At 41.2% G+C, this 18,192-nt stretch overlaps 1 protein-coding gene across 1 annotated transcript; it reads right to left on the bottom strand.

Annotated features, from left to right (window-relative positions):
- Positions 1 to 8,886: 8,886 nt before the first annotated feature.
- LOC124143151 (myosin essential light chain, striated adductor muscle-like) lies at positions 8,887 to 12,098 on the bottom strand. Its single transcript, XM_046511986.2, has 2 exons — positions 11,962 to 12,098; positions 8,887 to 9,716 (listed from the first exon to the last, which is right to left on the bottom strand). Exons 1-2 carry the CDS (start codon positions 11,962 to 11,964, stop codon positions 9,243 to 9,245), a joined length of 477 nt encoding a protein of 158 aa, XP_046367942.1. The 5' UTR covers positions 11,965 to 12,098; the 3' UTR covers positions 8,887 to 9,242.
- Positions 12,099 to 18,192: the final 6,094 nt, after the last annotated feature.

Here is an 18,192-nt window from a genome sequence, read left to right on the forward strand (position 1 = left end):
CCATTTTTGTTGTGTTGAGCTCCTCTCTGGAGAATGTGTGGTCCGCTCATTAAGGCTGTGTGATGCATAATAAAGTCGGTTATCACGAACTCATTACGTATTCGTTATATCCGTAATACAGGAACTGTTCTTGCTTTGATGGAAGACCTACTGACAGTAACGCATTCAGACTCAAAGGACGAATACGTTTATCGTGAGTGAGTGAGTGAGTGAGTTAGTATGGTTTAGCAATATTTCAGCAACATCACGCATTGTACCCATGTGGGGATTCGAACCCGGGACATCGGCGTGACAACATAACGATTAGGCGACTGTTGAACACACATCTTTATAGAGATCATCATCGTTAATTAGGTAAAGATTGAATACGATACGATTGTCGATACCTCATATCCACGGGTTTCACCAAAGTGATGAACCTTTGTATGTCGATACCATATATCCACGGGTTTCACCAAAGTGATGAACCTTTGTATGTCGATACCATATATCCACGGGTTTCACCAAAGTGGTGAACCTTGGTATGTCGATACCATATATCCACGGGTTTCACCAAAGTGATGAACCTTGGTATGTCAATACCATATATCCACGGGTTTCACCAAAGTGGTGAACCTTGGTATGTCGATACCATATATCCACGGGTTTCACCAAAGTGATGAACCTTGGTATGTCGATACCATATATCCACGGGTTTCACCAAAGTGATGAACCTTGGTATGTCGATACCATATATCCACGGGTTTCACCAAAGTGATGAACCTTGGTATGTCGATACCATATATCCACGGGTTTCACCAAAGTGATGAACCTTGGTATGTCGATACCATATATCCACGGGTTTCACCAAAGTGGTGAACCTTGGTATGTCGATACCATATATCCGCGGGTTTAACCAAAGTGATGAACCTTGGTATGTCGATACCATATATCCACGGGTTTCACCAAAGTGATGAACCTTTGTATGTCGATACCATATATCCACGGGTTTCACCAAAGTGGTGAACCTTGGTATGTCGATACCATATATCCACGGGTTTCACCAAAGTGGTGAACCTTGGTATGTCGATACCATATATCCACGGGTTTCACCAAAGTGATGAACCTTGGTATGTCGATACCATATATCCACGGGTTTCACCAAAGTGGTGAACCTTGGTATGTCGATACCATATATCCGCGGGTTTAACCAAAGTGATGAACCTTGGTATGTCGATACCATATATCCACGGGTTTCACCAAAGTGATGAACCTTGGTATGTCGATACCATATATCCACGGGTTTCACCAAAGTGGTGAACCTTGGTATGTCGATACCATATATCCGCGGGTTTAACCAAAGTGATGAACCTTGGTATGTCGATACCATATATCCACGGGTTTCACCAAAGTGATGAACCTTGGTATGTCGATACCTCATATCCACAGGTTTCACCAAAGTGATGAACCTTGGTATGTCAATACCTCATATCCACGGGTTTCACCAAAGTGATGAACCTTGGTATGTCAATACCTCATATCCACGGGTTTCACCAAAGTGATGAACCTCTGTATGTCGATACCATATATCCGCGGGTTTCACCAAAGTGATGAACCTTGGTATGTCGATACCATATATCCACGGGTTTCACCAAAGTGGTGAACCTTGGTATGTCGATACCATATATCCACGGGTTTCACCAAAGTGGTGAACCTTGGTATGTCGATACCATATATCCACGGGTTTCACCAAAGTGGTGAACCTTGGTATGTCGATACCATATATCCACGGGTTTCACCAAAGTGGTGAACCTTGGTATGTCGATACCATATATCCGCGGGTTTCACCAAAGTGATGAACCTTGGTATGTCGATACCATATATCCGCGGGTTTCACCAAAGTGATGAACCTTGGTATGTCGATACCATATATCCGCGGGTTTCACCAAAGTGATGAACCTTGGTATGTCGATACCAGATATCCGCGGGTTTAACCAAAGTGATGAACCTTGGTATGTCGATACCAGATATCCGCGGGTTTAACCAAAGTGATGAACCTTGGTATGTCGATACCAGATATCCGCGGGTTTAACCAAAGTGATGAACCTTGGTATGTCGATACCAGATATCCGCGGGTTTCACCAAAGTGATGAACCTTGGTATGTCGATACCAGATATCCGCGGGTTTCACCAAAGTGATGAACCTTGGTATGTCGATACCATATATCCGCGGGTTTCACCAAAGTGGGGAACCTTGGTATGTCGATACCATATATCCGCGGGTTTCACCAAAGTGGGGAACCTTGGTATGTCGATACCATATATCCGCGGGTTTCACCAAAGTGGTGAACCTTGGTATGTCGATACCATATATCCGCGGGTTTCACCAAAGTGGGGAACCTTGGTATGTCGATACCATATATCCGCGGGTTTCACCAAAGTGATGAACCTTGGTATGTCGATACCATATATCCACGGGTTTCACCAAAGTGATGAACCTTGGTATGTCGATACCATATATCCACGGGTTTCACCAAAGTGATGAACCTTGGTATGTCGATACCATATATCCGCGGGTTTAACCAAAGTGATGAACCTTGGTATGTCGATACCATATATCCGCGGGTTTCACCAAAGTGATGAACCTTGGTATGTCGATACCATATATCCGCGGGTTTCACCAATGTGATGAACCTTGGTATGTCGATACCAGATATCCGCGGGTTTAACCAAAGTGGTGAACCTGTAAGACATGCGGCATTATACGTCTTCTGTGATATACACATATAACTGTCCCAAGACGTCAAACCCACCCACTTCATCCTCGACACTTAGTTAAGTACCACTGTCCTTATTGCTATTTTAAAGCAAACCCTGGTGGCCAAACCACAACGCGTCCCTGACGCTCCAGTAAACCGAGCAAAGGATTCACTGAAAGAAATACAGCAGGTGTATATATAACGGGGTAGTTAAGGGTATACATGTATAGTGGAACTCAATAAAGTTTTTTTAATTTGATATAATCCATAAATTTGTGTCCGCGAAGTCGATTCATTGAATCGTAAGGGAGCCAACGTGACCTTGAGTTACTTTTGGATTACGATTGGGTAATATATATGGTATGGGTCTGAACGAGATACACACTTATGAATCCTTGGTTTATGAAACAAAAATTTCGTTCAACACACGTCGTAAGTTGTCATACAGACCCTGAAACAAATATATCCAATACAACCCATGCAAGTCTATAATAGTTGGCAAGTCAAGATTACTGCATAAATGAAGTTTCTGGGCTCCCCTTTACTTTATTGTATTAAAATAATTTAACAACGTTACTTTTCTGTAAATTATTTTCAATTCAATACACACGTCGGTACCATTTTTGAAGCACGTACCTTGTGTTCGATATTGTTGAAATGTTGTTAAAAGAGGCGTAAAATCCCACCCCCTCACTACATACCACATATGATGTTCACAGCAAGAAAAACTCTTCACAACTGCACGATGAATACTTGCACAAATCTCTAAGGCAATAATTATTAGTTTAAATCATAATCTCTAGATTATTTAAATGATAAGAATAAGTTGTCTTTATAAAAGACTGGCGTCTTTAAACTCTTACCATCTTGACTTGCCTGTTATAAGGATAGAATTAAGTATACATCCATGGTCGTAGCATTGAGTACAGCCTTGGAGCAAGGCTAGGTCGGCCTACCGAAAGTGGGGTTTTATTTTAGTTAAATTACTTTGTTGTCATGGGATGCACCGTGAACACTTTGTTTGTTTGTTTGTTTGTTTGTTATCGTCTCACTCAGCAATATTCCAGCTATATGACGACGGTCTGTAAATAATCGAATCTGACAAGGCAATCCAGAGATTGACATAATGAGCATCTATCTACGCAATTGGGATACGATGACATGCAATCGATCTTAAGTCAGCGAGCCTGACCACCCGATCCCGTTAGTCGACAAGCATGGGTTGCTGAAGTCCAATGGTAACCCGGATGTTCACGGATAACCTCGCTTTGGACGGTATTTTAGTTACGTCACTGCCTGTCAGCCTCATGTGGGAGGAAAGCCGGAAGTGATGCAGGCTGGTGAACAAATACCGCCACACCGTGCCATCGTGACATTGATGTAGGTTCTATGTATTTCACTTGTTTCTATCCATAACGATCAGATCCAAACAGGGGCGGTCGGGTAGCCTAGTGGTTTAAGCGTTCGCTCGTCACGCCGAAGACCCGGGTTCGATTCCCGACATGGGTACAATGTGTGAAGCCCATTTCTGGTGTCCCCCGCCGTGATATTGCTGGAATAGTGCTAAAAGCGGCGTAAAACCATACTCACTCACTCACTCAGATCCAAACAACCGAAACATGTGAAATATACTCCAACACGCTGGACCACAGAGTCAACTGAACAACGAACCACGTACACCTAAGACACCTAAACCATTTGATACCTTCTCTGACGAAAGACACACCTCACACACACCCGCCACATAACCTTCACTGCGCATGCACGACACACATCACGTACGACTCTCACGATGACACCTACACACATGCCGTCCCATACTTCACTTTACTTCACTTCTTTGACAGCAGGAGACACACCTCCCACACCCCCGCCACATAACCTTCACTACACTACACACATCATGTACGACTCTCACGATGACACCTACACACATGCCGTCCCATACTTCACTTTACTTCACTTCTTTGACAGCAGGAGACACACCTCCCACACCCCCGCCACATAACCTTCACCACACTACACACATCATGTACGACTCTCACGATGACACCTACACACATGCCGTCCCATACTTCACTTCTTTGACAGCAGGAGACACACCTCCCACACCCCCGCCACATAACCTTCACTACACTACACACATCATGTACGACTCTCACGATGACACCTACATACATGCCGTCCCATACTTCACTTCTTTGACAGCAGGAGACACACCTCCCACACCCCCGCCACATAACCTTCACTACACTACACACATCATGTACGACTCTCACGATGACACCTACACACATGCCGTCCCATACTTCACTTTACTTCACTTCTTTGACAGCAGGAGACACGGAACCAGTGAAGACTTAGTGAAGGAAATACGCATCCTTCAATGCAAACAGTCAGACAACTGATTCCCGTCTATAGGCTACTATATATTTTACCTATAGTCCAACGAGTTAAACTAACAGGAAGGAGATGAATGGTGATAGCCCAAGCTGAGTACACCTTGAATATAGACTTGCACAAGTCTCTAAGGCAAAAAGTATTAGTTTAAGGTATAATTTCTAAATTATGTAAATAATAAGAACTAGTTAAGGAATACGAAAAAAATAATTGACCCTTGTATGTACGTACAGGTTCGTATTCCTGGGCTTGAAGCACCGACTCGGGACATGGCCGACCGAGACATAGTTGTGTTGTTTATGGCCGATGAATCAGGGCGTAGATCGAGCTCATTACTCGGGCCGCCTCATTCCCCCCCCCCCCCCCCCCCCCCCCCCCCGGTCCATACACGTTTGTATAACATATGTGTGTTTCATTACTAACTTGCCACAGGGGCCTGGGTCTAAACAGGCCCATCTGGCCCTACGGGGTCCCTCGGTGCGGTGATTTATGAATTGACTTGATTAAATGTTGCGTTTATGGAGGCATAAAAATATAACCAGGTGTGCGAACTGTAAAATCCTGGAAACGCGTGCAGCCGGATGTTGCGTTTATAAACTTTATGAACTTTATAAACATCTTGAAGTAAATTCTTATATAACTACGTCAATAACTATAGCTTCACAGACTGTTTATTTAATCATTAACGCACACACAAAATGGAAAACAAAACGAAATCAGTGATTTCGTTCAGCACAATAATGCAAGACAAGTCCTGCCCATTTTATTATCAGCCAATCAGGGAACAGTCGCCCGTTTGGGGGCGCGGCCTAATGTTTATGTTTTTTTATGTTGATGCAATAAAAAATGCTTGGTTAGCCAATCAAATGCCGATTCATATTTTTAGCTCATATTGTAAGAAAAAGGTTCCTCTGTGTCATTATGTGCAATAGATCAACTCAATTTGTAGCCTGTTACTTCAGGACATTATGGTACGGGGGTGTAATATCTTCATTTATCATTTAACTTAAGCATTTATCCATGACATAAGCTTATGACATAAAAACATGTATGTCATACCCCAATGACATAAGTATGCAAATTAGATATGCAAATTAGATAACCGGAAGAGCGAGCGGTTTGATTTGAAACTATATATTATAAGTGAAGTTACACCAGAGATATAATCAGATTACACAGAATCGTTGTTGTAACCGTTATTAAAGTTTCAATTATTCTGCAAAAGTCTGTTCAAGTATTTTGTTTAAAATAATCCGAGGAACTTTTTTTCTCAGCGAATTGTTTACTTTGGTTTCGCCAAAGGCTCGGCAAATACCGATTAACTAAGACTCGGTTGATATTTCCCATATTAAAAAACACTCGTGATGAAGAGAGTCAAACCTCAAGCCATATCATCAACAGAGCAAGAGTGAACCATACAAACTGCGGTAATCAGTTACAGCGAGTTATATTCACACAAGAAAAGATTTGTTTGTTGTTTAACGCCGCACTCAGCAATATTCCAGCTATATGACGGCGGTCTGTAAATAATCCAGTCTGGACCACACATTCCAGTGATTGACATTATGGGCATCGATTCACGCAATTGTGATACGATGACATGCATCAACCGAGTCAGCGAGCCTGACAACCCGATCCTGTTAGCCGCCTCTAAACGAAAAGAATAGTCGCCTTTTACGGCAAGCATGGGTTGCTGAAGACCTATTCTCCCCCGAATCTTCACAGGTCTTTAATATACCACCCGATCCCGTTAGTTGTCTTTTCCGACAAGCATGGGTTGCTGAAGACCAATTCTAACCCGGATATTCATGAGGGCATAATGATGGTATTTATGAATAGGTTTATATGTCGTACTCTCAAAATACATAATATTTATACATATTAAATATGAGAATAAAATATCGCTTCAACAGACCTCTAATAGATCGATGTGTGCCGACACGAATGTTGACACAGTGCCCTTGACATACAAATAACAGAGAAAGTCGATCAATGTTACCGTTAATTCTGAGACAGTATATTATTGTATTTTCATCTGATTGTTTTTCCTTGTTTATAGTGTCATTAATGTTTATTCGCATATGATAAAAGACAAATTAGATCTCTTATCGGCAAAATCTACAGGTCGCGAGTTTCAGATTTGTGATGCATGTATACAGTGTAAGAAATACCGTGATAGTTATCGTCTCGCCAGGTAAGGGCACCCAAAACTAACTATATTCTTATAATTTTCATATATTTACTCAATCCATCATTTAAACATGTATCATAGCGAATGTTTAACCGATAAAAACATCCGCAATAGCATTTTTTTAATATGACGGCAAGGGAACAGCGGAGATGAAACGGGTTCACAAATGGTCTAAATAAAATCCAGTGTCGACTCCCTCTAAGGAAGGTCACTCATGCATATCAATAGGATACTTACCTCATCATCCATCATCTCCCCAGAGTATATGCTTCCATATACCACATCGCTTGACCGTGACATCTCCCACGCACGTGCATCCCGTGTAGGTCGATTCGGTTACCTTGGTGACCAGTTCCCTGTAAGGAAGTCCTATTGACTGCATGTAAAACCTTCATCACATATTGACACATAAAACGCCAGAAATTAATTAATGTCACAAATATCTGGAGAAATTAGTGGAGACAATTATATGAATGGATCACTGAAAATAAGTTATGACGCCAGGTGTTAGCGAAAAGGGTAATATGTCCTGCTTTACATGTAGAACCCACCACTCACACAATTTGAGGGTAAAGTAGGTGTTTGTTGTCTAACTCCGCACAGCAATACTCCTGCCATAGATTGCGGTCTGTAAACAATCGAGGCTTACTTATATGTCCAAGCTGACATTGTTTCAGAGGATAGTGCAAGTTTGTTTGTTTTTTTAATTTTGTTATTTAACACCGCACTCGGCTATATTCCAGCTATATGACGGCGGTCTGTAAATAATCGAGTCTGGACCAGACAATCCAGTGATTGACATCATGAGCATCGATCCACGCAATTGGGAATCATTGACATGCATCAACCAAGTCCGCGAGCCTGACCACCCGATCCCGTTAGTCGCCTCTTACGACAAGCATAGTCGCTTTTTACGGCAAGCATGGGTTGCTGAAGACCTATTCTAACCCGGATCTTCACGGGTTCTCAATATTACTGCAGCATCTGGACAGCTGTATGATCCATCTCTTGTTATTACTACACATGGTCTTTTGCCACACGTTAACCTCACAGTGACGTAGATGATACCATTGCTTAGTTTGCAAAACCAATAGAGTCTTCGGATTAACCTCACAAGACATGTTTGAGTGATGGTCATACAAAAACTTAGTCAAAACACATGATTCTTTCCACAATAATTAATAGTAAATAGAATCGGAAAAACAATTCTATAATCATAAGGAATATTAGATTGCACGATTCCGAGCATGTGTTTATGAATAACTATCAAATAGGGATGATACCTTGTGTTCGCGAAAAGGCGAATGTATGCTATCACAAACACATACAAATCACAAACACATACAAATCAAAGTCCATTTTAAACCTGAAAAGGTACAGGTCGTTGGGCTTAGATCGTTTTGTGGCACCAGGCCCAGATTTCCCATATTAATAATTTAATATGTATCTATTATTTACTTATTTCTCCCATAAAATGGAAAATCCATCTTTACATTTAACAGCAAGAATTATTTTTTTATTACTCGCTAACTATAAAAAAACCACAATACATCATATGTTAATAATTTTTATTTTCATTGACATTCTGACTTTCCAGTGTATCAGCGGCTACATACTAACATGGCCAGCTTTAAGTTGAGGAAGGTGGTATAGTTTCTATACAGTTATCTACACTTTGATAAAGATAATTTCATGTGTATGATATTATAGTACCATAGTTTGAAAATAGGATTTAAATTGGATTTTAAATAATTACTTTTCTTCCGGTATTATGTATGTTTGGTCAACATTGCTTGGAAGAGGAACTGAAATATGTCATTGATTTGAGCGCCTGTTCGCATTGGCGTCCGGTTTCTGGTCCAGTTGTAAGTGTCTTTCATTTTAAGTGTTTATCAGCATTGGGAGAACATTGTCTATTTATCTGGGTAGGGTCCGGCCATGACCTTGGAGATGAAGTCCTCGTACTTGACGTTGCCCTCCAGATCCTCTCTCAAGTCTGTGCACTTGATGATGTCGTCCATCTGGGTGTCGGTCAGTCTGTCTCCCAGAGATGTCAGAACGTGCCTCAGCTCAGCAGATGAGATGAAGCCTTGGCCCTCCCTGTCGAATGTCTTGAAAGCCTCCATGAAGTCGGCGTAGGTGCCTGTGTCCTTGATCTGCATGACGGTCTGGTAGATGGGCAGGAACTCCTCCAGTTTGTAGTTCTTCTCTCCAAACTTCTCCACACCTCCGTTCTTCATGATGGTGGTCATGGTAGGGTTGAGGCCCAGACAGTACAACATGTCGCCGGTCTTGGCAGCGTCGACGGCGCCATCACGACCATCCCAGAAATCGAAAAGGTCGAACACCTCGGTGACCTCCTCAATTTCATCCTTTGATAGCTGAGGCTGAAACACAAATGTATTCAGTAAGAGTGTATCAACACTCAGTCAACAACAAATCACAAAGATGATACATATCATCATGTTCGATCTTGTTTGTTTGTTTGTATATTTCCTGTTTAACGCCGCACGATCCCAGCAATATCACAGCTATATGATGGCGGTTTGTAAACAATCGAGTATGGACAAGATAATCCAGTGATTAACATCATGAGCATCGATCTACGCAAAACGGATACGATGACATGCATCAACCAAGTCAGCGAGCCTGACCACCCGATCCCGCAAGTCGCTTCTTACGACAAGCATAGTCGCCTTTTACGGCATGGGTTGCTGAAGACCTGTTATACCCCGGATCTTCACAGATCTTTAATATACCACCCGATCCCGTTAGTTGTCTTTTCCGACAAGCATGGGTTGCTGAAGACCAATTCTAACCCGGATATTCATGAGGGCATAATGATGGTATTTATGAATAGGTTTATATGTCGTACTCTCAAAATACATAATATTTAACCATATTAAATATAAGAATATGATATCGCTTCAACAGACCTCTAATAGATCGATGTGTGCCGAAACGAATGTTGACACAGTGCCCTTGACACTGGTGGACGCTGGTGTAGTTATGTATAATATGTTTTGCCGATCTTCATAAAGTAATTATTTATCATCTACATTTGAATTAGTTGCGCAATCGGACTTATGTCTGTGAAAAACACGTGATAGTAAACTGCCTGGCAAACGAAAGACATACACCTATGTTTGATGGTGGCTAAAGCTGAAACATTCAAGAAATGGTTATTCGATGGTGACGTATTTGATACGGGTATCACAGCTGTGTTTCGCACCTACGTTTGCAGTGTTTCGGCGACCGTTTTCAGCATGGTGAGTGAGTGAGTAAGTAAGTATGGTTTTACGCCGCTTTGAGCAGTATTCAGCAATATCACAGCGGAGGACACCAGAAATGGGCTTCACACACATTGTACCCAATGGAACCCGGGTCTTCGGCGTGACGAGAGAACGCTTTACCCCATCGACCTTTTCATCTCGAAACATTCTGATATGTTTTGTAATGTTTTAGTCAAATCCAATTATCAAGCGTATACTTCAAAGTTTATTTCAGAAGAAAGGCCATTGGCCCAGGGGGGGGTAAATATAAAAAAACAATTTTGAAACAGATGTGCGTTTTGTCTAACAAATAGAGAGTTGTATATAAACTTTGCACAATTAATCAACATCAATTGCTTATTGCATGACACTAGAGAGTACATTTTTCTTAAACATGGGTTATGACAATACTATTTTAGGAAATATATGTTTCTTAAATGCTTATAATATGGACATACTAACATGAAATGGAACTCATCTTCAACAGCTGGCACGTCACAATAATTACAAAGTCTTTGAGAATATTCCACACCACAGCATTAGTGACAATCGCTGTGACAATCAGCCTTGTCAATCGCTGAAGCATATACCAGTGACTGAATGAGTGTAGGCTACCGGCGGGTGGTTCGATTGATGGTCTACAGAATACACTGTGGCCAAACAGCGATGAAATAGAGGAATACAGAGTGCATATTGTTTTCCATCGCTTTTAGCAATATTTCAGTAAGATTACAGCTGAGGACACAAGAAGTGGACATCGATTTAACTTTGTCGAGAATGGAACCCGGGTGCTCGGTGCTTTAATGCTAATGCTTTGACCACCAGGCTACCATCCCTTAAGTGAATACTGAGGGCCAATACACGCAGACATTCATTGAAAGAAATTGGATTGTCTGGTCCACACTCGATTATTTACAGACCGCCGTCATATAGAAAGCCATATAAACAACAAACAAACAAACATTAATACTGTTAGATGAACGGTCATGTTTTCCCTTTGTCTCATATATATGCTAGCCTTGCTCCAAGGCTGTACTGAAAGAAAGGTCAATGGATGTGTAGTAATTCTATCCTTCTTATAGACAAGTCTAGATATGTGGACAGTATAACTTGTTCTTATTATTTACATTTGCTAGAAATTATGATTTAAACTAATAAGTATTGACTTCGAGACTTGTGCAAGTCTTCCTCTATGACTACAGTCTACACTTCTCCTGCGGCACGATTGACATACATGTATTTTCTTCAATCAATCTAGATAACCAACAGCAAGTCTATCCAGCTGTGTTCCCCCAAAGCATTATACATTTAGAGGTCAAGTGTGTATTTTGTAAGTTGGAACAGTAAGTAGTAAACTTACCATGTCGGTGGCTGGAAATGAGTAGATCTGACGGTGAGGTTGTCTTGCCGAACAGGAGATTGTTGTGAGATGAGTGACCACTCTGTCTTTATATACCCTGGGATGACCGCTTCTCCCCACTCCCCCACCCCCTTCAGTATTTTCCCATCCCCAACCACTGATGTGAGGCCATGTGTCGTCCACGGGGTGCCAGGACCTTGCATCACGCCGCACATGTCCCTCATACCCCCTCCATCCCGACCCCCCTACCACTACCCCCCCCCCCCCTCTCCACCCTCTTGCATCATACCCTATACACCGCTCCATTCTCCCCCTACCCCCCTCTGCCACCGACCCCCGCCCCTTGCATCACAGCTAAGGATGAGAGCGAAGATAGAACACCGCGTCTCTAAGTGCCTAATTACGTCAAGACTGTTTGGGTTGGATAACGTTTAATACACACTGAATAGCGCAAGTAAGCTGATCAGCTCATCGTTATGAGATCCCTCTCAACATTATACATATATGGACGAGACAGAACGACAATGTGTGTTGCTTATACCTGCCCATGGTCTTGTCAATATATGCGTACTAATGAGTGAGTGAGTATGGTTTTACGCCGCTTTTGGCAATATTCCAGCAATATCACAGCGGGGGACACCTTCATTGAGCTTCATTCATACTACTAAAGAAAGTATTTATAGGTAATTTGCCATTAGTCGATTTTTAAACATTAATATGTTTTATATATAAATATAAAATCATTACGTGTTAATTTTTACATAGTATTTACAATGTCATAAAAACATAAGGTGACTTTTAAGGTGATATATTTTAAATAATTTTAACTGGTTAGTAAGTAAGAAATTTGAAAAAGAACGAAAACTAATCTGTGGTACACGTGTATTTCAGCAATGTTCACATTACCTTTACATACACGTACTGAATTAACTTGGCACTATTCATTCGTTACATCCGTTTGTTTGTGATCAGTACCTCATATACGTCTTCCTCATATACGTCTTCCTCATATACGTCTTCCTCATATACGTCTTCCTCATATACGTGTTCTCTGCCGGCGTTAAACAACACTGTGACCCGTGTAGATCCGGGGTAGAATAGGTCTTCCGCAACCCATGTTTGTCGGTTAGACGCGACTAACGGGATCGGGTGGTCAGGCTCGCGGACTTGGTTGATGCATGTCATCGTATCCCATTTGCGTGGGTCGATGCTCATGATGTCAATCACTGGATTGTCTTGTCCAGACTCGATTATTTACAGACCGCCGTCGTATTCTGTATAATTGCTGAGTGCGGCGTTAAACAACACACAAACAAACAAAACTGTTCTCTATATCCATCAGTTAGGTTTATGGGTGAGGTCGTGATAACAGCTAGTTACATTCGTGATCCTGATGTAAGTGTTTGTTTGGTACATCTTCATTATGTTGCACAGTAAGTGTACCTTTTAAACTTTTTCGTTTCGTAAGTGTATGTTTTTCAACTTTGTACACCACTATCCCACGAGACAAACGTCAGAGATAGCTTCATTCCCCGATTCACGTACAGGTTCAGGACAATCTGTCAGAAGTCAAAGCACATGTCACCTGGTTTCCAGCATGTGAAAGGCTGGACTTTAGTAGACATTTAGGCAAGACGTTGGCATCCCCATGGGCACCAATGGTGCTCCCCGTCCTGCTGATCTGTTTCGTTATGCATGTGATATCAGAACTTCTGCTCGGATTGGCAAAGTCACAACAAGAGAATTTGGCCAAGAATCAGGTATATCGGTGATCTAATATCGTTAATCAACGGTCAAAGTTCCAATTCCCTTCAATTAGAAATACTGGACACCGTCTGTTTCATATTTGGATCTATGCATAAAGATTCAGGGCGACAAAGCAACTCTCCACAAGACTGTATGACAAGGGGATGACTGTCAACTTTCCAACAGTCAACTTTCCCTTTATGTCGACCAATATTCCTGCAGCTCCAGCCCTTAGTGTCTACATTCACAACTCTTGAGGTACAGTCGAGCATGCTCTTTCAACCAAGATTTCGAGGAGCGTCGTGCGACTCATGCTCTCGTTGTTTGATCAAGATTACAGCATTCAAGTTCTCAGTAAAGCTTTCAAAATGATTTATCGTAGACATGTGGAGGACATTCCCAAATCTGACGCATCAGTGACCAAAATGATGTCCGATGCAGTTCCCTATTTTGGCTTGTACCATATGTTCCCGTTTTATTTGAGGTGAAAAATTGACTTGCCCTTGCATGTGTTTGTGTAGGGGGCATCGGTGGGGCAGGATACTCTCTCCCTTTCGCAAACACCTGGTATCATCACTGTTTGATAGTGATCCATTAACACATGCTCATGATATAGTCAGAATCGTACAATTGACTCTGCTTTTAGCAGAGATTTCTTGCGAATATGGAAAGGGTTGTGTCGGTTTATTATATGTACCTGTTCGTCATGTAAGTGTTCGTTATGTACGTGTTGGTCATAAAGGTGTTTCGTTATTTACGTATTCATCATATACGTATCCGTCATGTACGTGGTGGTCACATACATATTCTTCATATGTGTGTTTCGTTATTTCAATGTTCGTTATGTACGTGGCTGTCATATACGTATTTCGTTATTTAAGTGTTCGTTATTTGTGTGTTTTCATGTACGTATTCGTTATGTACGTGTTGGTCACATACGTGTTTTTCATATACGTATTTCGTTATCGAAGTGTTCGTTATTTACGTGTTTTCATGTACGTATTTCGTTATCTAAGTGTTCGTTATTTGTGTGTTTTCATGTACGTATTTCGTTATCTAAGTGTTCGTTATTTATGTGTTTATTCATATACGTATTTCGTTATCTAAGTGTTCGTTATTTGTGTGTTTTCATATACGTATTTCGTTATCTAAGTGTTCGTTATTTACGTGTTTTTCATATACGTATTTCGTTATCTAAGTGTTCGTTATTTGTGTGTTTTCATGTACGTATTCGTTATGTACGTGTTGGTCACATACGTGTTCTTCATATACGTATTTCGTTATTTAAGTGTTCGTTATTTGTGTGTTTTCATGTACGTATCTGTCATGTACGTATTGGTCACATTCGTGTTCTTTATAGACGCAATCGTTATGTACGTGGTGGTCACATACGTATTCTTCATATGTGTGTTTCGTTATTTCAGTGTTCGTTATGTACGTGGCTGTCATATACGTATTCTTCATATGTGTGTTTCGTTATTTCAGTGTTCGTTATGTACGTGGTGGTCACATACGTATTCTTCATATGTGTGTTTCGTTATTTCAGTGTTCGTTATGTACGTGGCTGTCATATACGTACTTCGTTATCTAAGTGTTCGTTATTTACGTGTTTTCATGTACGCATTCGTTATGTACGTGTTGGTCACATACGTGTTCTTCATATACGTATTTCGTTATCTAAGTGTTAGTTATTTGTGTGTTTTCATGTACGTATTCGTTACGTATGTGTTGGTCACTTACGTGTTTTTCATATACGTATTTCGTTATTTTTAGTGTTATCGTTGTTATCCATAGCGGAGCTATTTGTATGGCTGGGTCAATATTTCTGTTTCATGAGGTTTGAAATTCGTTGTACAAGTAAAGTTATCCCGCTCGACTGTGTGTGTTTGTCAATAAAATGTAATATTCAGCAACAGAGCGTATTCAGTAAGCTGAATACACGTCTTAGGTAATGTGTATATGCGGGATATTACACGGCCTCGTTTTAATATGAGTGAGTGAGTGAGTGAGTGAGTGAGTGAGTGAGTGAGTGAGTGAGTGAGTGAGTGAGTGAGTGAGTGAGTGAGTGAGTGAGTATTGATTAACACCAGCTATGTTGCAGCCTGGACAGCGAATTACTTTCTGACAATCTTAGCTGATAAGGTTCAGAGTTGAGTAAATTTGAATGCATTGTGCATTACATACGTCGCAGTCTATCCTTGTCATAAGAAGCGACCGCATGGCTCGGGTGGTCAGGCTCGGTGACTTGGTTCGTAGCGTGTCCTCGTACCCTGACGGCGTGGATCGTTGCCCATAATATCGATCACTGGATTGTCTGGTCCAGACTCGATTCATTCGTGACCTACTCATACATTTCCGGGGGTAGGTTACGGAAAGATGAGAGTGGTGACAAATAGACTCGATCATGTACAGATCTAGACCGGCGTCGAGTAGCTGGATATAAAAGTTCCAATGTATTATCTAGTAGAATCGCATACGTTTTGCACCAGTTTCAGTAAACTGCCATGTGTCATATAAAATAGCTAAACAATAACTGCTAATAATCGAGTCTGGACCAGACAATCAAGTGACTAACATCATGAGCAGCGATACTGACATCTCCACCCCGTTAGTCGCCTCTTACGACAAGCATAGGTTGATGAAAACCCATGGTACCCCGGACTCGACATGGTGTCTGTGCAGATGTATACGTGTATGTACCTGCAGAACTGAATAACCGGAACTGAAGGGAAGTACCCGGTGATATACAACACCTAGCAATGTAGTGGGGGTGTACATATATCATACCGCTCTCCCTGGTCTGGGCAAGGTTCCTACCAGGAAATAGCTAAGATAGATTCATATAATTTTGAACCCTTTTTTTTCTTTTACCCCTAATGGAATTTGTTTTGGCAGATAATCGAGACTGATTATTCTTTGGAGTTGATGTTTGGATTTTACTGCACCTTGAGACTTGAAACTCACGCACGTGTGTTCACCTTTGAGGATGGTTTACCCTGATATCCTGTCCTAGACTGAAGGGGACACACAGAATGGGTGTTGCACAATGTCCGCCTGGAGGAATTGAACCTGGCAGAGACCATATACCGATATATGGTCTCTGAACCTGGTATTCAGAGTGACGAGTCAACGCCTTCACCCCTCGGCTACACAACGCCCTGGGAATAATATACTAGTAGCATCATGTACTACAACACATTCCCAGCGCAGCATCAGGACCAATTCACTACTTTGTCCAGGTCACAAACGTTTCTCCCATTTAGTCGTCAATAATTCTCATGAAGTGTACAAGCACGTCGGGTTGAAAGGTCGGTCACATTCTGTCAGCGGCTCTGTACAAGAAGACAGACATCATCTGGATGCTTCTATATGTTATATTTCCACACACCGAGTGACCCGGGACGAGTACACCACACTACAGCAGCAGCAGCGTGGATGTCGGCCATCGGCCCATACGTCTTACGTTACACTGCAGCAACTAGCAGTCTTTGAATTACACATTAACACTATTGTTCGTTTATTGCATTCCATGAAATACAAACGAATGTCTAACAATTTCAATGTTATCAACAGACAATAGAATATTATATTTCTGTAAACTGGGGTGTATATAGCATTTGACACAGATCTGTATAAGCCTCACAAACAAGCAAAATGTGATATTGATTTCAACATATAGTTAAAGATTTCTTCTCTTGGACATTCTTTCTTCTCTTAGGGAAGTACATACATACTACACAGGATTGTGTTTTACACTGTAAAAAGTACTCTCCACCAAACTAAAAGCCGCTTGTAGGTACGACATTTGAGAAGACCCGTGCAGCTGCAGTAGACGAGGACAAGAGTCTGTTTGCTTAGTTTCCGAGGTATTTGTTATCGTATGAGTGCAAAATATGTCCGGCCTTTTGTAGCAGAAATACAAATGTAGTGTTCTTCCCTCGCCATTGCGTACATGGTAATATTTGAGGACAGATTGTAGATGTAATGTTCATAGTCTTTATTCTACTCGTGGCCTACAGCTTCTCAACTCAATTACCTACACAGCATCACATACTGCACTACAGCTAAATAATAATGCTACATACTAAACTACAGCTAAATAATAGATACTACATACTACACTACAGCTAAATAGTAGATACTACATACTACACTACACCAATATAATAATGCTACATACTACACTACAGCTAAATAGTAGATACTAAACACTACACTACACCAATGTAATAGATACTACATATTGCACAGCAGCTAAATAATAGATACTACATACTACACTACAGCTAAATAATAGATACTACATACAGCACTACAGCTAAATAATAGATACTACATACTACACTACACCAATATAATAATGCTACATACAGCACTACAGCTAAATAATAATGCTACATACTAAACTGCAGCTAAATAACAGATAATACATTCTACACTACATCTAAATAGTAGATACTACATACTACACTACACCAATATAAT

This window comes from Haliotis rufescens, unplaced genomic scaffold (assembly GCF_023055435.1).
Source record: "Haliotis rufescens isolate VD_foot unplaced genomic scaffold, xgHalRufe1.0.p SCAF_131, whole genome shotgun sequence".
In the NCBI taxonomy this organism is placed as follows: Eukaryota; Metazoa; Mollusca; class Gastropoda; order Lepetellida; family Haliotidae; genus Haliotis; species Haliotis rufescens.